At 51.8% G+C, this 25,377-nt stretch overlaps 4 protein-coding genes across 4 annotated transcripts; 2 read left to right on the top strand and 2 right to left on the bottom strand.

The window, feature by feature from the left end:
- Positions 1–1,233: 1,233 nt before the first annotated feature.
- PDE6G (phosphodiesterase 6G, cGMP-specific, rod, gamma) lies at positions 1,234–2,465 on the bottom strand. Its single transcript, XM_006869508.1, has 3 exons — positions 2,308–2,465; positions 1,636–1,676; positions 1,234–1,310 (listed from the first exon to the last, which is right to left on the bottom strand). The coding sequence occupies exons 1-3, from the start codon at positions 2,451–2,453 to the stop codon at positions 1,234–1,236; spliced, it is 264 nt and encodes an 87-aa protein (XP_006869570.1). The 5' UTR covers positions 2,454–2,465.
- A 1,799-nt stretch (positions 2,466–4,264) lies between these two features.
- On the top strand, positions 4,265–9,500 carry LOC102812319 (ADP-ribosylation factor-like protein 16-like). Its single transcript, XM_006869507.1, has 5 exons — positions 4,265–4,361; positions 4,452–4,510; positions 8,438–8,551; positions 9,067–9,182; positions 9,322–9,500. Exons 1-5 carry the CDS (start codon positions 4,301–4,303, stop codon positions 9,491–9,493), a joined length of 522 nt encoding a protein of 173 aa, XP_006869569.1. The 5' UTR covers positions 4,265–4,300; the 3' UTR covers positions 9,494–9,500.
- Positions 9,501–13,384: 3,884 nt separating this feature from the next.
- OXLD1 (oxidoreductase-like domain containing 1) lies at positions 13,385–13,933 on the bottom strand. The gene is made up of 2 exons (XM_006869633.1): positions 13,925–13,933; positions 13,385–13,807 (listed from the first exon to the last, which is right to left on the bottom strand). The coding sequence occupies exons 1-2, from the start codon at positions 13,931–13,933 to the stop codon at positions 13,385–13,387; spliced, it is 432 nt and encodes a 143-aa protein (XP_006869695.1).
- A 1,411-nt stretch (positions 13,934–15,344) lies between these two features.
- On the top strand, positions 15,345–25,020 carry CCDC137 (coiled-coil domain containing 137). Its single transcript, XM_006869632.1, has 8 exons — positions 15,345–15,466; positions 15,914–16,047; positions 16,463–16,691; positions 17,998–18,080; positions 18,224–18,303; positions 18,439–18,575; positions 21,999–22,048; positions 24,980–25,020. Exons 1-8 carry the CDS (start codon positions 15,345–15,347, stop codon positions 25,018–25,020), a joined length of 876 nt encoding a protein of 291 aa, XP_006869694.1.
- The last annotated feature ends 357 nt before the right edge of the window (positions 25,021–25,377 follow it).

Genomic DNA, 25,377 nt, shown 5'->3' with positions numbered 1-25,377 from the left:
CACCTCCCCTTGCCAGAGCTCCCTTTCCTTTTTGGTTCATTGTGGTGTACAGTGTGAGGCAGCCTCTTGGGGCTAGGGTGCTTTTACGGGGTATGTGTGTGTGTAACATTGAGACAGTACATTGTCCCCATCTTAGAAATTCAGTGTGATGAATTCTCCCCTTGTACACACCTGTGGAATTCCAGGGAGCCCCCACTCTGACCCCACTGCCTTCTACCATTGGGTCTTGCTCCGTTGCTGTCTCTGAATAAACCACAGTGTGCAAAGCCACTTCTTGCTGATGAGCGTGTGGGGTTTAAATGTGAAATCCTAACCTCCTCTTCCCTGTACCTGTGGATTTGACCTTGTTTGTACCATTCGTTAGTTAAGAGGAGGTCTTTCTGGACAAGGGTGGGCCCTGCTCCAAAGATGGACATCCTTATAAGAGGAGGAGACACAGAGAGAGGGAGAGGGGAGACAGACCCCAGTGATGCTGTCACAAGCCTTGCCGGATCCACCAGACAGAGACTCCCGAGAGCCTTCGAAAAGAGTAGGGCTCTGCTGACACCCTAAGTTCTGATTCCCAGCCCCCCTTCCTCTGACAGCTCTGTCATTTCCAGCCACCCACTTCTCGGCATTTTGTCCGTGGACACTACAACATTGGTTACATGTGGTCACCAGGTACAGAGCCTGTGGACAGTTCCCCTACTGGCCCTGCCCAGTCATCATCTCAGGGCCACCTTCAATGAGGCCTTCTCTGCCCCCGACTCCCATTGGACCTTATCCTAATGCCAGTGATCCCGGACTAACCCTTGGGGAGTTATTTAGGTGGGTGCTGGGTCTGATTATGGGGTCCCAAGTGTCATGGGGGAAGCCCAGGGAGCTCTTACGAGCTGAGAGGCTGCCTTCCTTCTCACTGGCCAGCTCCTCCAGCCCCAGCGCCCAGCCCCTGGCATCCTGTCCATGCCAGTGGCTCTCCTGAGACTCTGTTCTGCTCACAAACACGCCCCAGACCAGGGAGCACGGCTAATTTTATTTCAGAATGAATGCAGCCCCAGGGACCATGTTGGAAGGACTCCTTCACACTGGGGACAGGTGGAGGAGGATCCGGGCTCTCTCGCTGACACCCCAGGCTCCTGCCAGTCCTTCATCTGAGCATGCTGACCCAGTGGGGTCCTGGAAGCTGTCCCCCTGTTCCACTACAGTAGAGGCTGGGGTATAAGGTGTGCCCTCCTCTGCAGACCAGGGGCAGGACTAGATGATGCCGTACTGAGCCAGCTCATGCAACTCCAGGTGGCTGAAGGCCTCCCATGGGCAGATGACCGTGATATCTGCAGATGACAGTGATAGGCTGGAAGTCAGTAGGGGACCACAGACGAGGGGCCCTCCACCCTCAAGGCCCAGCTGTCTGCAGCCCAAGTGGGGACCCACAATTTGCTGAAGGTGAGAGCTAAGTCTTGGGCTAGGGCCCACCCTCTAAGCTTCTGAAAAGGACGACCCTGCTGGCAAGAAGAAGGGCATTGAGGGCTCCCTGTTCTCTCAGGCCCCTCCCCCACTGCCCGGCTCTGGGTGAACCCTGGACTGGACCTACAGGCTGTGGGACTTGGATGGGGGCAGACACGGAGAGGTAGGGTGGCAGGGAGCATGGCATCATACCTGTCCCCAGGCCTTCCATGCCGGGGATGTCGTCACCAAACCTGCAGGGACACAGTGCTCAGCCCTGACCCAGGAGACCAGGGCCAGAGTCCTCCTTGAGCAGGGCATGAACCAGTTCATGGAGTCCACCCTTTTATTCAGTCCCAATCTACATTTAGACAAGATCCCCGTGGGAACCCTGAGAATCCCCTGGGGCACCATGGGAAAGTATAGGTTCTGATTAGGTATATGCGAGGAGGAGAAGTAAAAGTATGTGTGTGTGTGTGTGTGTGTGTGTGTGTGTGTGTACTGATTTGAAGTGCAGAGGAAAAGGAAAGAAACACACTGCAGGGGTCTGGGGAAGACTACAGGTGGGCACAGAGGTACATGAGAGCTTGTGTGTGTGTGCACACTCGGGTGTGTGTGTGTGTACATCTGTATGTGTGTGAGTGAATGTGTTCTAGTGTGTGTGTGTATACACATCAGTGTGTGTGTGTGTCTGTGAGTGAATGTGCTCTGGTGTATGTGTGTATACATCTCCTCTGGCCCCCATCGTAGGGAATGGGATATACCACGACAAGGCCACCTCAGCCCTTCCCTGTCCCCCTAGGTTACACAGGGAGGCCACCTACCCCGCCCCCATTGGCCTCCCGGTGGTTGACCCTGCCCCACCCTTTCCCCAGCTATGCTTACCCTTGGATGCCTTTCTTGGGGGGCTTGCTCTTGAACTGTCTGGTTTGCCTCTGCTTGAATTTGGGGGGCCCTTTCCTGGGGGTGACAGGTCCCCCCATCACCCCGGTGGCTGACCAGACCTCAGTCTTTGGTGGCTCCAAGTTCATGGTGAGGAGAGGTAAGCCTGTGTTTCCAAATTCCCTCACGCAGGGCTGGGGACAGAGCAGGTAGAAGGTACCATCTACTTTCCCTCCTGACCCACCTCGAGACTACTGGGAGAATGAGGTGGGACTGAACCGGACACTAGGTCCAGGCCCTGCCCTCCCTCAGCCTGAAGGGACAACAGTCTCACTAAGGGCCAGCCTGCCATTACCACTTGGCCCCAGTATGCTCCCCACCCACTCAAGCTCCATGGCCCTATGCCTGCACAGATGACTTGTCCTCCTCTCCCCAGGGGCCCAAAGCAGCTCAGCTTCTCCTAAGCCTATTAGCACTGGAGGGAGACTCCTCATATACCCGGAGCATCCAGACACGACTTGATACAGAAGATTCTAGGCTAAGCACAAACAGCCCCCGGCACCTGGTGCTCTAGAGATCACCTCTGCGGTCCCCTCTCCTGCCCCTGTGGCAGCTGCTTGCTAAGGAAAATGGAAGCAATGACAGATGGTCCATTCTTGGGAGGAAGGCTGGGGGGGGAGGGAGGGGCCCTGGCCATGTTGTCTTCCATCCCTGAGGACCTGAACAAGCTGGAGAAGCCAGGGCTTGGAAATCAGAGCACCCACGGTTCAAGGCAGATGGTTGTTCTGACCTTGAAGCACCCACTCCTCACCCCACAAAGGCAAAACCTGACCAACTTATGATCCAGCCCAGTGGCCACAAGCTGGTGGGGCAGCTCCAGCCCTGATGGAGTCCTAACCATCAGACAATAATGAACTCACTGCCCAGGCTGTCCTGGGCTGGCCCCACACGCGAGCAGAAACCCAGGCTTCCAGACTAGCACTGATGCCGGCCGGGGAGCTGGCTGCTTGGGGCAGCCTCTCCAAGGGAAGAACAGGACAGACCTCCACAGACCCCAGTCTCCCCTGAACCCACTTTGTGCAGGTGGCCCCTTGTCTGCCCCTTCCGCCCACTCCCACCTGGGTAAGTGACCAGGGAAAGCCTTCAGGGCAGTCACTACTCACTGAGCGCTCTGGAAGGTCTCAGGGCCACAGGGCACTGGGCCGGGAGTAATCCTGCTTGGAGCTTAAGCTGATTATGAGGCTTCTCCTTGACCCAAGAGGATGAGGTTTTCAGGGTCTTCCCTGCCCCACTGAGGATGGGGTGACAGGGAGAAGAGGAAAACTTCCATCCAAGGTCCAAAGCAGAGCCAGAGGGGAAGGGCCCAGAATAGCAGAAGAGCCACCCTCTGGGCAGGAAAGGACCCTCTAGGTCTGTGTGGACTGGCCACAGTCACTTCATGGGCCTCATTCTTCATTCATCCCTCGTGCTGCAGGAACATGGGGATCCGCCCCTAGTGGACGTAGGGGCAGAGTGCTACCCTTGGTGTGTGTACGTGTATGGTTGCAGGTGATGGGAGTCACCTTAATTGGTGGGCATGGGTGCTGGCTCCCAGTGGACCAGGAGGGTGGAGGGCGTTCCGGGCTGACCACGAGGGAACAGCAGTGCATTGTCACAGTGTATTGTCACTGAAGGGAAGATGTGTACATAAACACCCGCTGTCCTTCCTAAGACGTGTGACAGCGCTGGACAGCCCGGGAGGACCAGCTCTACAACTCCCAAAGAAACTGACAGACAATGCCAGACAACCAGCACAGTCCTTGACGGGTGCGCACGCGCAGTCATCCGGAAGGGTCAGGCGTGGTGAGGAGGAGGGGCCTTTTCGAGCTCACCCAAATACTGTACGTTGATTGGATCTGACTCGAGAGGGCCTGTCCAAAGAGAGCGAGGCGGAGGATGGGCCCCGTGTTTCCAGGGTGCCGAACTACGGGTGCTGGGAGGGCAGAGGGGCGTCGCGATGTGTCTTCTGTTGGGCGCCACGGGCGTCGGTAAGACGTTGCTGATCAAACGCCTGAAGAATATCCTTCCGCACCGGCCGCGGGTGGGGGTGCGATTTGGGGCGCGGGGTCTTTCCGCTCGGCTCCATTCTGTTCCTTGACCTCACGTACAGCTGAGCGTCCACGATGGGACGGGCGACCTGGGGGACCCTCCCCCGACGCGGCCCACGGTAGGTGCCGCTGCCGGCACGTGCATGTCGTTCTGGGAGGACCCCTGACTCTGGGGACGAGTGGGTGTCTGGGAGCGCGCCCTCCAGCGGCTACCTACGCCCCCCGCCCCATGAGCATTGTCCGTGCACGACTCTTCTCAGGATTAGTCCCCTAAGAGCAGGCGGTTCGGGTCCTGGTCCACCGGGATTCTGCTTTTTCTTTTTTAAGAATTTGTTGTGTGCTAGGTGGCGTAGTGCTTACTAATCGGGCTGCGAACCTTAAGGTCAGCAGTTCGAAACTACCGGCTGTTCCGCAGGAGAAAGATGAGGCTTTCTGTTCCTGTAAAGATTTACAGCCTCGGAAACCCTGTACAGGGTCTCTATGAGTCAGAACTGACTCCACGGCACATCACCACCACCAGGTGGATGTTTACACAGCAAACTGGTTTCCCATTCCATCATTCATTCACAGATTGTTTTCTAACACTGGTTGCAAATCCTGAATCCCCGCATGCCTCCATTTCCCTGCCCCACCCGCCTGTCTCAGCTTTGCTTTTGGGCAAAGTGAACCCTAACAGTTGATGGTTCTCAGAAGCCTGTTCCTCACAGTTTACTGTGTGATTGCAAGGTGACCCCAGGGAGTAGCTCCATCCCAGGTTAGAAAGAACTGAGGACCATATTCTCCAGGGTTCTTCCAGTCTCGAATCAGACCAGTACGTCTGGTCTGTTTTATGAATTTGAATTTTGTTCTACAGTTTTCTCCCACTCTAACCAGGACCTACTAACATTTTCACATTGTTAAGTCTTCCTAACCAGGAGCCTGTGCACAGAGCAGTATTTAGCTGCTGTAGCCTGGCACCCATTAGCTCTGGTCTCAAGCTGGAGGCTGTGATTTCTTTGGACTAATTGCTTTGAGTCTCTGATTGTCTTCAGTGTATGTCTCTGGGTCTGTGGTTCCAATGGCAGGCTGTTTTTTTTACTGTGGTTGGATAGTGGTGAGCCACAGAGTGGGTTCCGACTTAGCGACCCTGCATAGGGTTTCTGGGGCTGTAAATATTTATGGGAGCAGAAAGCCTCATGTTTCTCCCACGGAATGGCTGGTAATTTTGCAGTGCTGATTTTGAAGTTAGCAGCCCGACTCATAACCACTACGCTACCAGAGCTCCTTGTGGCTGGATAGTAGATTCTGAGATTTGGAAGTTTAAAGCCTCCTACTTTATTCTCCAATAATGCTATAGTTGTTGGTCCTTTCCATATAAAGTTGGAGCTGAGTTTTTCTATTTAAGGAATTTTATATAAATAATTTCTTTTACAAGGATCAGCACAAAGCTAAGGTTCAGATGTCCAACTTTTCCAAAGGGCTGTACCACTCCAGCGCCTCTGACATCAACCACTGCTCCTGCCCTCAGTCCTTTCCCTGTCGTTGGGGTCTGTAATGCATTCGCTTCAAGGACTCACAGAATTCACTAACCATCAAGGAAATGATTCACTTGGTTGTGGAAAGTCCCAAATCTGCATGTCAGGTGTTAGTCTGGAGACTTCTCTTGACTCACGTGGTTACACAGGGTGACGAATACAAATTGTCACATCTGCTCTCGGGCTGCTGCCTCACAAGGTTTTGTAATATGGCGAATCAGGTTAGACAACAGGCTGCTACTTCTAATACTAAGAACTTGAGGTCAGATGATGCCAGGTGCAGGATTCAGAGCAACAGAAGGAAAATAGCCAGAACATTCATATATATTAGGTACAGAACAGACCCTCGAGGAAACACCCCTTCTTTGAGCAGATGGTGCAAGGGTGGTGACTTGAGCCGCACTCTAAAGCAGTGACCCAGATACGTCACACCTAATCCTGTCTTAGTCAACAATGGACGCAGGCATGAAGGCGTCTCACAACACAGAGGATAATATTGTTACATAACTGCCCAAATACATAATTAGAAACCCGTCAGACCTGGCCCAGTCAAGTTGACGTACAACCCTAACCAGTACAGCTTCCATACACCTTATTTGCATTAGTAGCAAATTGTCCAGGCCCCTTGGTAGGCCATAGCACTTGAGCTCTGGTAGCGTAGTAGTTATGAATCGGGCTGCTAACCTTAGGTCAGCAGTTCAAAACTACCAGCTGTTCTGCGGAGAAAGATGAGGCTTTTTGCTCCTGTGAAGATTTACAGCCTCGGAAACCCCTGTGCAGGGTCACTATGAGTTGGGACCAACTCCACGGCACATGACAACAACAACCACCCACTTCTTGGAGTCCTGGTGAGCACTGTGAGATAAGTACTCCACTAAAGAGTCAGAACAGATCTTATGATTCAACCCTACCAGCCACTGCTCGGAAAGCCTATCCAGGGTTGGTAAGAGTTACACCGACTCTGTGGCACCTAACAACAACCCAATCATTGTGCGACAATCAAAGACACCAGCTAGAAGCCACAGTGTTAACCATACCTTAAATCTGAGTCGAGAGGGCCTAATGTCTATAGACGGCTTGGGGTAATACTGACATTTTCACACTGGTAAGTCTTCCTGTCCATGAACCTCGTGTGGTTTTCCATTTAAATATTTCTCTTCTCTTTTTTTGTGGGGTGTTTTGTCGTTGCTTAAATAAGCAAGATAAATTGGGATGTCACAGAAGATTGCAGTCCCTCCAGGAATGCAGTAGAGGCCATTCTAACGGCTTCCTCATTTGGCTTCCTGCCGTCGAAGCCTTTGGTCAGTATGTCAGAGACCTAATATAAGGGGTCTATCAGGTGCTGAGTCCGTCGATTACAATTATGCATTCCGGAACTAGGGAATCCGGAAGCACTGTGCCCACTGAGAGACCCATCTGAGCTAAGACTCATACCTGGACCTCCATACGCCCCCACTCCTGGTTGCTGGACCACAGCAGTGATTTGGGTCTCCTGGAATTAGTGTCCCTTCAGAGCCAGGGTCCAGCAGTGCCTAGACCATCGGATTCTTTTCTTTCTTCTGAATGAACAGTCACTCTTGTTTAAAAAAAAAAAAAAGGCTGTAGAGCTCTAGGAGAAAGATTTACAATAAAAACGTCAGTGTAGTGGGATCCTTCCTCATATGGACCCGACCCCGCCACCAGTCAACAAGAGCTCTGACCCTATAAATGACTCGAGTCCAGAGGACTGGACGTCAGTGAAGAGCCCAATACAGGACCCAGGTGTACCAAAGAGCAGCAAGCGTGGCCTGTGTGTCCAGTATGTTCGAAGCAGGCCACACCCCTGAGGAATCTTTCTTTCAATTGATTGAAGGCTTGTAGCAGATCTCATTGTGTGAGATTTCATAGTGGGGGCTACCTACCTCCTAACTGCTAGACCACTGAGGATCAGAGTCTGGCCAGGCTAACACCCAACCTTACCTAGCACAGTCGGCGCTGGTTTCCTTCAGAGTTTGGCATCCTGTTGCCTACGGAATTTTTGCCAAGGAATCAGAACTGGCTTATTGTCCCCTTGCTTATAAGATTTAGTTTTGCCCAAGCTGCTTTCCAAATTGTCTTTGGTTTTGGAAAGTTTGATTATGGTGCGTCTTAGTGATTTTCTTTTGGGCTCTATCCTATATTGTTGTTAAAGTGCCATCAAGTCAGTTCTGACCCATAGCAACCCTATATAGGGTTTCCAAGGAACAGCTGGTGAGCTTGAACCACTGACCTTGCAGTTCAAACAGCTTTGCAGTCTGGCACGTTAACCCACAGTGCCACACTAGGACTATATAGCTTTTATTTAACTACTTGTCTGGACGTTTTCTCTCAGCAAAACTTAAAAAAATTCTTGCTGTCCTTTTTTTTGTATCCTCTTCTAGAATTTAATCAGACATAAGCTACTCCTCTGGAGTCCTGGGGTGGCGCTCAAGTCACACCACTGCTGTCCCGCAGTGGTGTGACTCACAGAGTGGCCATCTTGGCTCCTCCTCACTGTCTCTGCTTTTCCCACAGGTGGGCACTGACCTCACCGACATCATGGTCAACAGACAACTCACCATCAGGGAGCTGGGGGGGTGCATGGGTCCCATCTGGCCCAGTTACTACGGAAACTGCCGCGCTCTCCTGGTGTGTCCTAACCCCGGGATGTTCCACCCTGCTAGCCCAGGGCCTGGCTTTGCTCAGGACAGGTGTGGGTTCTTTGATGACCATGCTATGCAGGAAGATGGGGCCGTGGGGAAGTCGCCTCCTTCTCAGATTAAAGCCTGGTCTCCCCTGGGCTGGAGCCTGGCCCCAGGGCAGCGTTGGTAGTCTGCAGACAGCTGCCCCAGCCCCTCTATCCTCCCCCCCACTTCCCACCCCTCACCCCCCCGATCTGTATGTTCATGTGTGACGTCTGCATCCCTCTGCTTGGTCCCATCCTGGTAAGGCCGGGGCCCCACGTTTCAGACTCTTCCTTGGAGAAATGATGGCCACACGAGTGGAGGGGAGACAGACGAAGGTCACCAAGTCACCCCACACGACCCTACTCCCTGTCCCCAGAGCCCTTGGTTAGGAGTGTTGTTTCTCTGGAGGAAGCTCTGGGTCCAAAGGATCCCCCCTGTGGCTGTTCCTGACCTCACCTCACCGTCTTCCTCCTCCAGTTCGTGCTGGACGCGTCCAACCCCACACAGCTCTCTGCATCCTGTGCGCACCTCCTGGGTCTCCTTTCCGCAGAGCAACTTGCAGAAGCCTCGGTCCTGATACTCTTCAATAAAACGTGAGGGAGGGTCTGTGAGCCGAGGGAGGCAGGGCGCCCTAGGGCAGAGCCTCCAACGGCTCTGTAGGGACTGGGTCTGGCTGGGGTTCTAGGTAGGTCTGGGGAAGCTGCCATCTGACAGGTGTGTCTTTCATCCCAGCGACCTGCCCTGTTACATGACCGTGGAGGAGATGAAGTCGTTAATGAGGCTCCCAGACATCATTGCCTGTGCCAAGCAGAGCATCACCACGGCGGAGATCAGCGCCCGGGAAGGCACTGGCTTGGCAGGGGTGCTGCGCTGGCTCCGGGACACCCACAGAGCCAGCCACTGAAGCCACGTGGGGTGACGTGAGGGGTCCCTGAGTCAGGGGTGGGGTGAGGAGTCACTGCCAGGCTTCAGGGTGGGTTCTTGTTGGAGCACAATGATCCATGTGAGAAGACAGTTCTGTGCTGAGTTTCAATGACAGGTCAACTGAGGCACCCACATTACAGACACCTGGCCTTGGAGTGATGGTCCTGGAGAGACCCTCTCCGGGACTGGGAGAGGACAGGCCACTGGGTGGCTTATCGTGCCCCCATCCTTGGGTCACTCCCTGGAGGTCTGCCGTCTCCTTCCCTGTGGGAACAGGAACACATCTTGGACCCAGCAGGGCGGAAAGCTGGACTCCCAAACTCCAGACTGATGGCAGGTGGCGGCGTGGTATCAGTCAGAAACCAGAGGCAGATGCCCAGTGCCAGTTCTGAGGGGCTCACAGAAGGGAAGGAGGGCCTAGGAAGGTGATGAGGCCAGTTCATTAGCACCTCTGCAGAAGGACACTGCTGACTCTAGTGATGTCAAACAAGCACACACAACATGAAAGGACACGCTACACGAAAGGACACGTAACACGAAAGGACACGTAACACGAAAGGCTCAAGTGCCCCTGTGCCTTAGAGAGTTTTAATTTTCATTGTTTTTACAAACAGATCAATGATTTTACCCCACACATACTAAGCATATTGAATACTGAGGTTAAAAGATCCGTTGTGCCACCAGCCTGGTAGGGTACAGCAAACCTGGGTCCAGCCCTCTCTCACAGCTGAGCTTCACCTCACTGCGCTCAGCAAGCTGCCCCAGTGCTATTCCATGGGACGCGAGGGCGCCGAGCTGGACAGTGGACGACAATGTGTGTCCACCTCCTCCATGCTGTTGTAACTCGGTGTAGTGTCCACACTACTGTGACCATGTGACCTGGCGAGCCCTGTCCCAGCTGCAAGGGCTTTCTTTCCCTTTCAGATAGGTTGGTTTTTTGGTTTTTTGTTTTCATGTCAATTGTTCCATTCACTCAGTCCTTACATCCCACTCAACCCCACACGTTCCAGTAGAACTCTAAAACCCTAAAACCCACATACTGCCACAGTATGAGGTGATGTGTCCATTGTTGTCTTGGACACTTCCTCTCATGCTCCGGTTTGGTGGATAGTTTCAGGCCATCAGCATTGATCAGGTCAAAGAGGAAAGACCTGGGATGAGAGACCGCATCACTACAGAGCCCACAGACACTCACTCGGTGGTTTCCAACGAAATACAGTGTGTAACTTCATGCCAATAAATTCAAGAAGTGACGTGAAATGGACCAGTTATTTGAAAAACACAAACTATCACAGGTCACTTTAAGAAGAAATAGTCAGTCTTACCCTAAATCTTAACTTAAAATTTGAAGTTTTAAAAACATCCTACAAGGAAAGCTTCAGGCCCACATAATTTCACTGATGAGGTTTACAGGATCAAAAACTATTTCATTTAAAAATCAGACACACATTTTAACCAACTACATAAACAGATTTTTACCTGTGCTTTATTAACTACACAAAGTTTTTTGATTGTGTGGGTTATTATAAGCTATGGACAACACTGCAGAGAATAAATATTCCAGAACACCTAATTTCACTCAGAAAGATTGTATACATAGACCAAGAGGCAGTGGTTTGAATAGAACTAGGGACACTGACTGGGTTAAAATCAGGAAAGGTTGTATTCGTTCACCATACTTATTCAATCTGTACATATTTACTCAATCGGTACTCTGAGCAATTAATCTGAGAAATTGCATTATATGGAGAAGAACATGGTATCAGGATTGGAGGAAGACTCATTAACCTGTGATATGAAGATGGTACAACCTTGCTTGCTAAAAGCAAAGTGGACTTAAAATACTGATGAAGATCAAAGACCACACCCTTCAGTATGAGTTGCACTTCAATGTAAAGGAAACAAAAATCCACCAGTGGACCAATAAATAACATCCATATAAACGGAGAGATTGACATTGTCAAAGACTTCATTTTGCTCAAACCGACCATCAACACTCATGGAGACAGCAGTCAAGAAATCAAATGATGTATCGTGTCAGGCAAATCTGCTGCGCAAGAAAGTGTTCAAGAGCAAAGAGGTCAGTTTGAGGACTAAGGTGTGCCTGACCCAAACCATACCTTAGCTTCACATGCATGTGAAAGTTGGACAATGAATTAGGAAAAAACTGCAGAAGAATTGATGCCTTTGAATGATGGTGTTGGAGAATATTAAAAGTACCGGGGACTGCCAGAAGGACAGAGTGCTCCTTGGAAGACAAGCTGACTAGACTTCACGTCTCATACTTCAGACCTATCAGGAGGGACCAGTCCCTGGAGAAGAACATCATACTTGGTAAAGTGGAGGGTCAGAAAAAGAGGAAGACCCCCAACGAGATGGATTGGCACAGTGGCAGTAGCAAAGGGCTGAAGCGTAGCAACGATTTTGAGACTGGCAAAGGACAGGACATTGTTTTGTTCTCTTGTGCATAAGGTCTCTGAGTCCAACAACACATAAAGCATTTAAGTAACCATGACAATGTTCTTATGTAACATCTGTCATCAATTGAATTGTGTCCGTTCCAAAATATGTGTCAACTTAGAAACCCTATACAGGGTCGCTATGGGTTGGAACTGACTCGACAGCACTTAACAATATTTATAGGAAGTCCAGTGCAGTGCTGTGAGTTAATGTGCTGGACTGCAAACTTGGTTTGAGCTGCAAGGCTGACAGTTCAAGCTCACCAGCCACTCCTTGGAAACCTTATACAGGGTTACTATGGGTCGGAACCGACTCGGCACATAACGATAACAAATATTTATAGGGACACACAGAAGGTCACTAAATGGCCAAAGCAACTTTGAAACAAGAAACGTAAGAGGGAAGAGATTACAGTACCTGATTCCAAGCCTTTGTTTAGCTACAGTTGGAGAGACAACTAGAGCAGCTGAACAGCCATTGTTGTGAAGGGCCGTTGAGTCGGTGCCGACCCAGAGCGACCCTGTATAGGGTTTCCGAGGAGCAGCTGGTGAGCTTGAACCACTGACCTTGCAGTTCAAACGGTTTTACAGTCTGGTACATTAACCCACAGCGCCACACCAGGACTACGAACAGGCATGTGGAAGTAGATATTAAGATTCCTACCCAAAGCCACCCTGTATAGGGTTTCTGAGGAGCAGCTGGTGAGCTTGAACTGCCAACCATGCAGTTCAAAGCAGCTTTTGCAGTCCAGCGCCAGCCACACTAGGACTCCCTAGATAGAACTACAAATACTCCAAACTGATGTTCGAGATAGGTGATTTTCACCTTTTCACCAAAGAAGCAGGAAGCTTTGGATTTCCATGCGCAGGACCCTCCCTAGTGGTGAACGGGTGCGGCTGGGCGGCCCGAGGCTAGGCGATGGTCACACTGTCAAGGTTTTGCTAACAGCCACTTTGCTCCTGCAGCTAAAGGTGACCAGAACTGACCTCAGAGGTGGGGTTGGGGGCTGTCTGTAAAGGAAGTGGGCCTGACTGTCCCTTCCTGGTTGTTGTGGAAGTGGTAGTGGTGGGTAAGTGCCGTGGAGTCGCTTCCGACTCATAGCGACCTGTACAGGCTTTCCGAGGCTGTAAATCTTGACAAGAGCAGAAAGCCTCATCTTTCTCCCGTGGAACAGCTGGTAGTTTCAAACTGCTGCCCTTGCGGTTCGCAGCCCGATTAGTAACCACTACACTACCAGAGCTCCTTGTGGAAATAGGCCCTCAGTAATCAGGCTGATCTGGCTGGCCTGATGGCCCAGAAACCAGCACAAAACTGTCCGGTTAACCGCACGCACACAGCATGCATTTATTTCCAGCTCGTCAACATATCCTCCAGCTGCCAGGCCGGGTCTCCGTGGGGTGGGTCCACCGGCTCAGCCGCCACGGCGCATGCTCAGCTGTATCTCCATCCGGATGAAGGCCTTGAGGGTCTCGTCAGTCACGTGCATCTCCAGGGCGGACAGAGCCCGCTCCCCGCCATCCTGGTAGTGCTGGAGCAGAGCCTCAGCATACGCCACCCACACACAGTTAGGGCAGCCGCTCATGCAGCAGTTTGTGGGGGGCAGGAGCTCAGGTGGTGGGGGGTACGGGGACTCTGCAGGGCCCCCACTGGGCAGGGAAGACTCGGGTTGCATGCTGCCATCTGCACCTGCCTGGGGACCCTCTTCCTTGTAATCCTTTCCAAATGCTCGCCGGCCATCGCAGACCCAGACCGCAGCCAAGTGCCTGAGAAGGTTGTCGTTGCCACTTCTCGGGAGCCCTCGGCACCAGTGCAGGCTGGAGAGGCGCTGTGTCCCCTAAGGGTGCAGAGACACAGAGCAGCCATTGTACTCTGGCCTACAGGGTTTCTGTAAGTCAGGGGGTTGGGGTTTGGTATTAAACTTATAGACCCCTAGCGGCCCAATAAGGAGTACTGCGAGCATAGTGGTTACAAGTCAGGCTGCTAATCTCACTGTCAGCAGTTCGAAACTACCAGTCGTTCCGCAGGCGAAAGATGAGGCTTTCTGCCCCTGTAGCCTGGGAAACCCTATACAGGGTTGCTATGAGTCAGAAGCGACTCCACAGCCCATCTCTAAGACCAGAGGCCCAGTGGGTAAAATGCTAACGCCGTGATGCTAACTAAAATGTGGTGGTGGCGGGGTAAGTGCTGTAGAGTCGGGTTCGACTCTAGGCTTTCCGAGGAACGGCTGGTGAATTTGAACCACCAGCACCACACCACAGCAAACCAGCCACTCTCCACACAGAAGGATGGGTCAATAACTTCCCTAAAGGTTTACAAACTTGGACACCCTTTCTGGTAGTTCGACTCCATCCTCTAAGGTCACTAAGAATGGAAACTGACGCCATGGCACCGAGTTCAGGCTGTTTTCCCCTCTGTAAAGTCTAGGTGTGGTGCTGCTGCGGGTTAATGCGCTGGACTGCAAGTTCCATAGGAACGGCCAGGGTGGTGGTTCAAGCTCACCTGCCGCTCCTATGAAACCCGATACAGGCACTTAACAACAAAGCAAAGTCTAGGTTACTGTGAGTGCATGGGGGGGCGAGTGGGCTTCCTCTCCAACCAGGATGGGCCGCAGCCCCCAGCTCCTGGGCCCTCATTCCAGTCTGTTTGGCTCCTCCTGCCAGAAGCTTCTAGTTCACAGCGCCGAGCAGGGCTCGCACACAGTAGGCGCTCATAGGTGCTTCTTGGGTAATCAAACGTGCTCAGTAAACCTAAGTTGTCCCTACCGGAGAGCTGTCTCTGTCCAGGGTGGTGAGTACACCCCTCAGAGTTGGGGCGGGTCTCCAGCACTGGGAGACAGCTCTGCGACCCCCTAGTCCCTGCCCGAAGGAGACCGGTACTTCCTCCACTAAAGGGACCTTTAGGGGCCCTTGTCCAAGACCCCTACACCAGGAGCTTCAAGATCGGGAAGCGCTCCGGAACCCGAAGAGCGTGTTGGGAAAGACAGGTGCCCGGAGGCCTCCCGGCCTCGAGGTCAGGACTCGACCGCGCCGAGCTCCGGACTCTGGCCACTTGAGTTCCCTGAGCCCGGGTGGGCCGCGCCGAAACCCCTGCCTCGGACTCTGCTCCGGTCGTGCCTCGAGACCCCGCCCGATACTTGCCGAGCGGCGAGTTGTGGCGACCATCACTCGGCCGCCCGCGGTCAAGCTCCGCAGCAGCATCGCTCGCAGGCCCCAGCCCACCGAGAGAATTGGACTCCCGGCCAATCCCGATCGGGCAGGGCGCCGCGCTGCTCCAATGATCTTGGGGCTAAGCACAGGAAGCGGAAGTGGGGTTATAGGCGGGACCACATGGAAGGGCGGAAGTGGCTTCGCCAAGGGAGATCGGCGTGTTTGATGGCGCGTCCTGAACACCGTGCGTCGGGGTTCGGGGGCTCCGGGCGGCCACAGGGACGGCGTCGGCAGCAGCAGAAGCCGGGGGGGAAACAGCGTCCGGATCCGTGTCCGGGGCACCGCAGGTGGGTGCCTTCAGCAGCTGTCCCCGCCTCGCGCCTGACCCCCAGAGAGCTCTGCCTCATACACGCATCCCCAGGTCGCCCCTTCTGTCCGAGCCCAGGACCCTAGGGCGGGGTAGTTGGGTAGAGTGGAAGAGGGAGTCACCATTCTTCAATCGGCCACGTCCAAATGCGCATTTGAATGCGGTCCCGAGGCGTTGTAGGGGACTCTTTCACCTTACTAACAGCAAGGTGAGCGGTTCAAACCCACCAGCTGTTCCCATGAGACCTAGGAGGCCGTCTGTTCTTGTAAAGCTTTACAGTCTCAGACACCCTAGATAGAGTCACTGGGAGTTGGAATCGACTCCATAGCGTTGGGATTTATTTATGGGGTGGGGGCGGTCCTATGAGAAACCAGTTCAGGAGCAGACAGCCTGCTCTGACCCATCTCACCCACGTCCTCCTCCCCAGCAAAGAAAAGAAGAAAGTGAATTGCAAGCCCAAGAACCAGGATGAGCAGGAGATCCCTTTCCGGCTGCGTGAGATCATGCGGAGCCGCCAGCAGATGAAAACCCCCCTAAGTAACAAGAAGCGGAAGAAAGAAGGTAGCATGCAGGAGTGGCTGCAAAGCTTGGTCCACTCAGATCCACTTCGTTACCCAAGTGTTTGATGGAGTATCAGGCAAAGATCCAGTGGTCCAAGGGTGCTGGGTGTGAAGGACCCCCAGGTGATGGGCAACAGATGATTCCAGTGTGATTCCAGATTCAGTTGGGAAAGTAGCACACCGAGCTATGAGTGTTGATTGTTCCTCTAGAAATAGTGGACACCCCGAGGAGGTTTTAAGCAGGTGCGGCCAGTTCTGATGTACTTTGAGAGATTCCAGTGCAGGCCAGGGAGCCTTCTGCTCATGGAAAGTGCAGGCTGCTTAGACCAGGGCTTGCTTGGTCCTGAGACGGGATATGGGAGTGGGTAGCCTGCCTTGTTATCATTGCTGTCTCTGAATTCTCCCTTTGCCCTCAGCCCAGGTGGCCTTCAGAAAGACGCTGGAGAAGGAGGCCAAAGGGGTGGAGCCAGACATCGCTGTCCCCAAGTTCAAGCGGAAGAAGTGGGAGTCAGACAGGGCCTATATCCAGCGCATGGAGCAGGAGACCCAGCATGTCCTCTTCCTTAGCAAGAACCAGGCCACCAGACAGCCCGAAGTTCAGGAGGCCCCTGAGAAACCGAGGGAGAAGTCAGAGCGCAAGAAGGCGTAAGTGGGGCAAGGAGTCTGAGGGTGCCCTTTACTATCTTCTGCAGTGACAACCCCTCCCCTGCACCCCACCCACAACTCTGGGACTCTGGGCATGATGGACTTGGACCGAAGTTTTAGTCCTGCTCAGTCAGAGAGTGTATGTGAAGGGGAGGTGGTATGTGCGCACATGCGTGTGTGTGTTCATCTGCGCACACAGCAAGCTTCTTAACATGGGGTCAAGACTGGAAACCATGGAGAGCTCTCTCTGCCCCAGCATTGTATTGGGGAAGCAGCCAGGAGCTGTGAGAAGTAGCAAGATGAGACTCAGTCCCTGCCCCAGAAGGGCCTGCTGACCACCAAGGCCCTTGGTCACCCCTAGGGAGTTGCTATGTGAGAAGCCTCCTTCTCCCCCACTTAGCCCTGCACTGTAGGTCGGTTTCCTGGTATGGAGGAAGTTTGACTTTGATTTTGGCTGTGACGTCTACACGGGCTCCCCACTGTCTCTGCACCCCAGCATTGGTTTCTGACCCATGGAGGTGACAGTAGTTGTTGCCTAGGATGGTCTCGGGGCTCAAATGCCTTCCTGGAAACTTCCTAAGGCTGCTGTTCCACACTCAGAGGACGCTGCCTGGCACCCCCACAGCCTCCAGGAAGAACTGTCACCTTGGGAGCCACGGCTTAGTCTCAGAAAATGGGCTTCCTGCAACGTTGGGGACCAGCCAGCCCAAGCTTTGCCCAGAGGTTCAGGGGAAACAGCCCCAGCTTATAGAACCCACTGTTTGACTCTAAGTACTGTCACGGTCCTGGGTCACCTCCAGCTTTGTAGTCTTTCTGAGCCTGAATTCCTGATGAAGTTGTCACTGCGCCTCAGGAAATTGATTCCGGATAGAGCCCAAAGCCTGGAGCGCCCCTGGGTTCCCCAGACTGTCAGGAGACCTGAAGGTTCCCAAGTCACACAAAGGGCGGCACTTGCAGGCTGGTTCAGAGCAGGTTTTTCAGCAGCGGTACTGTGGACACAGTGGCGATCATTGTACTATGGGCTGTCCTGTCCTCTGTCCAGTGCTTAGCAACACAGGACCAGATGCCTCTCCACAACCCTCTTTGTAACAACCAAACATTGTCACCAGCGTTGCTTAGTGCCCCCCAGAAAGCCCCAGGTGTGGACGGTAGACAGGGCCTGCAGGCATCAGTACGTTCCTGATGGCGGCTGTGGTGGGGAGTGGATGTGGTGGCAGCTGGCTAGAATGGGCCCTCACTCCACTCCTGGCTGTACCCGGAGTTGGCGCAGTGAGCATGTGTGAATGCTGTGGGGTCTCTTGCCCAGGTTCCAGAAGCGGCGGCTGGATAAAGCCCGACAGATGAAGGCGGACAAGGCAGCAGACAGACTGGAGCAGGAGCTACTCCGAGGTAGGGGCTCCCGGTCCTGGGGGCTGGTGCCCTGGGTGAAGCCCTGTGCTGCCCACACCTTTCTCCCATAGGCACTAGATGGACCAGTGGGTCCATCCACATCCTGAGTACCCCTGTACTTATATGCACTATCTGGTCCCTAGACACGGTGAAGTTTGGGGAGGTTGCCCTGCAGCCCCCAGAGCTAACTGCCAGGCCCAAGAAGAGCGAGGGCAAGGGACAGGTAAGCACGGGGGCCGTGGAGGGTGATAGGTGACTGCCACCTCATTGGGGTGTCATTGCTGTAGGGCCTGTGGACAGATGGCGTGCACATTTGTCCTCACCAAGGCCCCGAATCTCTCACCTCTCTCTCCTTCAGCCTGGCAAGAAGTCACTGATGTTGAAGATGCTCATGGGCCCTGGCCCAGGGTCCCAGCCTCTGAGCGCTTCGCTGGCCCGGCAGCGGATCCTGGGGGAAGAGAGAGAGCGGGTGGTACAGGCCTACCGTGCGATGAAGAAGGGCTCCATCACCCTGACTGGGCGCATCTCTTGACAGAAGAGGGCCTGGCTCCGAGCTGCTGTGCCCAGTCGGGGAGCCGACAGGAACTAGCACGCAGGGTGGGTCCCCAGACTGGACACATGACTCCCTGGACATGACGGGTCTTCGTTCTGGTGGAAATGGAGGGAGGGGCGCATTGGGGTGTGAGGCTTCACAGCATCCTGAGCACCCTGGCTGTCCTTGAGGACCTCAACCTGGGGTACCTCGACCGCCAGACAAGAAAGCCAGGTCTCCTGGTGCCCACTGCCCCAGGCACATTAGGGTAGCTGGGCCCAGTCTGACCACACAACGAGCCACAGGAACCTCCTCAGGAGGACTGGTAGGACCCCATCCTAATGTGTCCTCGTTCTCCAGGTGACAGGACCCCATTCTTCTGTCTCAGGGTCTCTGGCCTGGCTGGTTAAGAGGGTCTTTCTCAGGGAAGGCGGAGTACTCTCCTGGCTGGTGACAGCCTGTGTCTGCAGGAACGTGGGATGCTACTGAGGCCTGGAAGATGCTCCCTCTTGTGGTCTTGTGGTCCCCTAGTCACTCCATATGTCTCCTTTCAAAGGCTGAGCCATCTGGCATGGTTTTCTATAGTCAGCTTCCCGGAGGTATCAATTGCCAACAATAAAGGAACCCCTGAGCCCATACTGTCACTGCCACAGGATCCGCACCGTTTACGTCCCCCCGGCCCGCTCACCTGCTCCCGAGGCCCAGAAACCACTGACCTGTGCTGTGGACGGGAGATGCGCTTGTCCTAGGGTTTCAGGTAAATGAATCATGACGCTTCCATACATCGTGTTTCCTACAGTGCAGACACTCCATTGGTCATACAGAAAAGTGCAGTCCCGAGCTTTCCAGACATCAGTTGTGAGAGTCACCCCAGGAAGAGCATGGAACCAAGTCCTAGTGATGAGTAACCTCTCCCAGAACCCCGTGTTCATCCAGAAGGACGGAACACAAAACGTGGCCCTCAGATGATGTCTTCTTGGATTTTCCTCACACTCAGTGGGCATTTCAGACCTTGTCTGGAATTCAAAAGCAAACCCAAGAGTAGACTCAACAGATTTCATAGGGAACAACGAAGTGGGAGGGCCAAGTTAGTGTCCTCAGAAGCTCTGTTCCCTGGACCAGAGAAGAAAGTGGAGAAAAATCAGAAGTCAGATTAGGGCCACAGCAAACCCAAGTGTCCTCAGTGTCTTCAGAAACACGCCTGGCAGATGGACGTGAGCCCTGTCCTCCCCATGCAAGCATCATCATCTGTATATGAAGGATGGTGTTTAGGGAGGTGTTGAAATCAGCAGGCAGGCTATCATGAGATCCATGGGGTGATGTGAAACCATGCCTCCGTGTGACAACACTCAACAGGTGTGTCTAATGTCGGCAGCAATGACTGTTAAGTGAGGTGGAGTTGGTTCCCACTCAGTGATCCTGGATAGGGTTTGAGCTGCCAACCTTGTGGTTCACAGTCCAGTGCTGATCCTAATCAGTGCACGTAACCAGAGGAAACCCACTGCCAACTCTAGGACAGATGAACTGCCCTCTGGGGTTTCCGAGGCTGTAAGTCTATGGAAACAGGCAGCCTTGTTTTTCTCACTGGCTGTCTGGGCCCTGATTGCAAGGCAATGATGCCTCATCACGGGAGGGCAGGTTGTAGGCACTCAACTGGTGCCTTTCCTTCAGTCTCAGGAGCTCTAGGAAGGATGCGCATTTGTCACTGCTCCTGTTTTTTATATCTGGAATGATGTTTTTCTTGAACAATACTTGTAAAACCTGAGGGCACTCCAGAAGCTGTCATTTCAGGGGGATAATGAGACTCGTAATCAGCTCAACTTTTTGCTGTTTGGCACCAGCTCTCCTCCCCACGGTAGGCTCTGCTTCTCTGCCAGGCTTGCTGATCCACTGGTAACAGGGACACGTAATTCCAGGCCATCTTGGCAGTGCACCAGGGTTAGGAGCAGGAGGCATGTGGGCAAGGTATGGAAGGCTCCCTGGAAGACAGTGCATCTCTCCTTTCCTCAGGGCAGGACTCCTCTCGGCGGCTCCCTCTGCCTTTGGCCTTCTTGACATCAGCCTCCCCACTGCTGACTCTCAGCCTAGAGAGCAGTGTTGTTCAGCTCTCTCCCCCATCACCACTGACTCTGCTGCTGGACTCCTTCTGGAAAGATGGAATGTCAGTGAATTTTCCCCACAAACTTTCTGAAGCCTCCTGGAGGAATATACACACAACATTGGGGAACCCAAGTGTATGAAACAAACTGCTAGAATGGGAAAAATATGTAGTATACAGTAATTAGGGGCGCTGTAGGAGAAGGACTGCCAACTGCAAGGTCAGTGGTTCAAACCCAGCAGCCCCTCCCTGGATACCCTATACAGGGTTCCATGAGTCAGAACCGGCTCTACAGCATGTGCCAACACAACAATAGTTATGAGACTTCATTACACTACTTTCAATGTTCGAACACCTAGAAAGATCAACAAGGACACTGCAGACTTGAATGATTATGTACCAACTAGATTTAACAGATTATCTAAAAACACTTCACCCCTAAAATAATACTCTGCTCCAGGATAAACCACATTTTCGGTCACAAATCCAGTCGAGAAAAAAGACTGAAGTCATTTAGAGTATTTTCTCTGACAAAAGAGTGACACTATAAATCAGTAACAGTGAGAAACCTGTTCCGGTTTGTTGAGTTGGTTCCAACCCAGTGACCCAGTGTAGGATTTTTGAGGATCAACTGGTGAGTTTGAACTGCCAACCTTGTGGTCCAGTGCATTATCCTGCAACTCCACATTATTAAACCAAAGGAGTTCTGAGGTGGTGCTGTAGGATAAGCAGAGGACTGCAAAGTCAGTTTGAACCTAAAGGTCAGCGGTCAAACCCACCAGCTGCTTCTTAGAAACCCTATACAGGGTCGCTATGAGTCAAAACTGACTCAAGGGCACTTTACAACATTAAACCAATGGGTCAAAAAAGATCACAAATGTCTCCCTCATATGAAGATGACAGCACAACCTACCAAATCGACTGAGGGAACTCACACAGTAATGTCACATACATGCCTACCTACCACAGAAGCAGTATGCAGCTCCAGGAACTAGCAAAAGAAGAGCAAACCAAGCCTAAACCTAGGAAAAGGAAAGGAAACAACAAAGATCACAGCAGAAATAAAAACAAAACAATAGCATCAATGAAACCAGAAGTTGATTCTCTGAAAAGATCAAGAAAACTCACAAACCTTTAACTATACTGACAAAGCAAAGAGAAACCAGGAAAACTACCCAAGTAGAAAAGGACAGGGTACATTCCCAGGGACTCACCAGAAATGAGGAGAATGGTAACAATGGTATTAACACCGGTGGCAACACACTGCCTTAACCTGGGTGAAATGGACAAGACTTACCCAAACTCAAGAGGAAACAATGTATCGACAGACCCCTCACAGTGAGGAGAATGAGTCAATTATCAGAAACTCCCTAAGGACAACAAAAATGTTCTGAACCATATGGCTTCACTGAGGAGTTACACTGAGCATTTAGATAAGAGGGAACACTAATACTGTTTAAATTCTTCCAAAGGATAAAAGGAAATGGTGCTGGGAAAACTGGACTGCCACATGTAAGGAACTTGTCTCACACCAGACACAGAAACAAATTCAAAATGGTTTAAGGCTCTTAATAATCAAGCTAACACCATGCAATTCTTAGGGGAACAACCAGGGGCAGAGCTGTCAGACCTCGCTTGTAACTAGTAGCATAGCAAAAGCACAAACAGCGAAAGACAAAGATGTAACTGAGACCTCCTAAAAATTAAAAAAAAAAAAAATTGTTCCTCAAATACAAAGTCAAAAGACAAGGTACCAATTGGGAGAATAACTTTGGAAAGTATATACCTGACAAAAATCTAATAACCTATATATATATATATATCTTTGATAAGAAAAAGACAACCCAATTATAAGATGGGCAAAAAAGACTTGACTAGACATGTTGCTAAAGAGGACATTCAAATGGTCCCTAAACACACAAGAAGATACTCAGGGTCACTTCCCATGATTGCTAAGTGCTGTTGCATCACTTCCTACTCACAGTGATCCTGTATAGGGCTTCTGAGACATGGCTGGTGGATTTGAACCTTCAGCCTTGTCAGCAGTCCAGTGGTCATCCTACAGTACCACACCGGGACTACATTGGTGGTGGTGTACCACCGAGTCAGTTCCAACTCCTAGTGACCCTGTACAGGGTTTCTGAGGCTGCAAATCTTCATGGCAGCAGAAAGTCTGATCTTTCTCCCACAGAGCAGCTGGTGATTTCTAACTGCTGACCTTGCAGTTCACAGCTCTATTTGTAACCACTATACAACCAGGGCTCTTTCAGACTACTTTGTTGTTGTTGTTAAGTGCCGTCGAGTTGGTTCCGACCCATAGCGACCCTGTACAGGGTTTCCGAGGGTGTAAATCTTTACAGGAGTAGAAAGCCTCATCTTTCTCCAGCGGAGCGGCTGGTAGTTTCAAACCACTGACCTTAAGGTTCGCAGCCCGATTCGTAACCACTACGCTACCAGAGCTCCTTATTGTTGTTAAATGCCTTCAAGTCGATTCCAACTCATAGCGACCCTGTATAGGGTTTCTGAGAAGCGACTGGTGGATTTGAACTGCTGACCTTTTGGTTCACAGTCCAGTGCTTATTCTACAGTGCCACACCAGAGAGATGAAAATCAAAACTACAAAGAGATACCATTAGACTCATACTAGGGTGACTAAGACAAAAGCAAAAACAAAAAAAAACAGAAAATAACCATGTTGACCAGGATGTGGGGGAATTGGAACCTCAAGTCTTCACATACACAAATACTTGAGACTAGAGCATCACCCTCTGATACTCTCTAAACCCTGAGAGCATCGCCCTCAGATACTCTCTAAACTTTGACCCGAATCTAGTCCTTGAGGTACCTTGTAACTAAATAACAGTTGGTCTCACAAAATAACATCACCCCTTTAAAAAACAAAACATGTGACCAAAAGGTCAACAATTACTTTAAAACAAACATCAGAATGCAAAGAGTCAGGGAAACTTAGAGTAATGGAAACAAGACAAGAATGGAAATATTGAGAATTATCACCAGTTGTGAAGAATGTAACCATCATCATTCAACATTTTGTGTAGAAATTGACTGGAAACCTAAACTGCTGTGTAAACCTTTGCCCAAAACACAATTTGTTTTTGTTTTTAATTTTAAGTAGTATAGTGTATTTTAGACCGTTGTGCATGTGTATATTTCTGTCTATCCAAAAGTACTTAGGTTTCTCCTATCCTCCTGCTGGTTAATCAAAGATGGTTTTGGAGAAAGCTCAGTAAGTAGCGAGTGTCAGCCTTGGCAGTGTCGTCTCTAGAAAAATATGATTGTGTGGTGGAATCGTGTGTTATGTATCTTTTGTTCCTTTTCCCCACATTTACATTGTCTAGAATGAAGCGTGTTAAAAAGTGTGCACTGGGAACGCTACAAATGAAACCAGCACACTTCTCTTCGGACGGGCACTTTCTTGGGGAGTGGAATTCTGCACTTTAATTACCCACTGGTGGCCCCCACTTCCTGTTGTGGAGGTGACCAAAGGTGCTGGACCCCTAGATCACATGGTAGTTAGGGATGGCAATCAGGAGGGGGGCAGGAGACAGCAAGACAAGCTTACTTGTTCAGTCTGCTGAGCGCTGTCTCTTTGTTCTCCTATAGGGATAAACACAGTAGTTTAAATACGTAAAACCATTGCCGTAGGAAACGCCTACTCGTGGCCCCCACAGGTGGATTTGAGTACCACTGTGCTCCACAGAGCTTTCAATGCCTGACTACACGCAATTGGATCACCAGGTCTTTCTTCTGAGAACTGAAGGATACCTTTGAATCATGGACTTGGAAAAGAACATTGAATATACCAAGGACTACCAAAAACAGACACACAAAAACCCTATATTGGAAGACGTACAATGTGCTGCTTTGAAGGAAGGATGGCGCGACTTGTCTCACTTTTGTCGCGAGGGATCAGTCCCCTGGAGATGAGAATGAAAATACTGACCGTGGTTGGAAACCAGCGATTAGGAGGAAGATGGATTAACACAGTATTAGCAATAATGGGTTCAAGCGTAACAACTCTGAGGGTAGGGCACGACCAGACAGTGTGGCCCTGTTGTTCTTACGGTCGCCGTGAGTTAGTGTCACTAAGTATGAATTTTTCAGGTCACGCCCATCACCTAAGACAAAGGGAGCGTGCTCGGTAGGGACTTCCCAGGCCACACCCACCGCCTGACGCGCCGGAAGAGAAAAGTGGGGGGGACTTTCCAGGCTACGCCCTCCGTGAACGGAAGTTCCGTTTTTAACTAGGTTCCGCTTCTCACCCGGAGGACCGTTCCTTCTCCGGTTAACGGTTGGAAGCCGGCCTGAGCTGCGTCTCCGGCCCCACCCCGCCCCCTATAGGGAGGTCGGCTGGGACCTCTTCCGGGGAGCACAGAGTGGGGGTGGGGCAAGGCCCGAACGAGTCTCCACCCTCTTCAGGAAGCGAGCCCCGCCTCACTCAGCCTGGGGGCGGTCCCCGCTCCAGACTCCGCCCCACCCCTCCCGCCTCTGGAAGGCGGAGGCGCCAGCAGCGTGTGGATGCTTGTTTTCGGGCTTTCTTGTCAGCGGCCATTTTAGGGGCTCTGACGCAGCAAAAAACAAAAACAAAACGGAACATCGCCACCAAATTTTGTTGTTGTTAGCTGCCATCGAGTCGATACCGACTC

The sequence above is a fragment of the Chrysochloris asiatica genome, unplaced genomic scaffold (assembly GCF_000296735.1).
Source record: "Chrysochloris asiatica unplaced genomic scaffold, ChrAsi1.0 scaffold00132, whole genome shotgun sequence".
Lineage (NCBI taxonomy): Eukaryota > Metazoa > Chordata > Mammalia > Afrosoricida > Chrysochloridae > Chrysochloris > Chrysochloris asiatica.
This window is presented reverse-complemented; position numbering and strand designations above follow the sequence as displayed.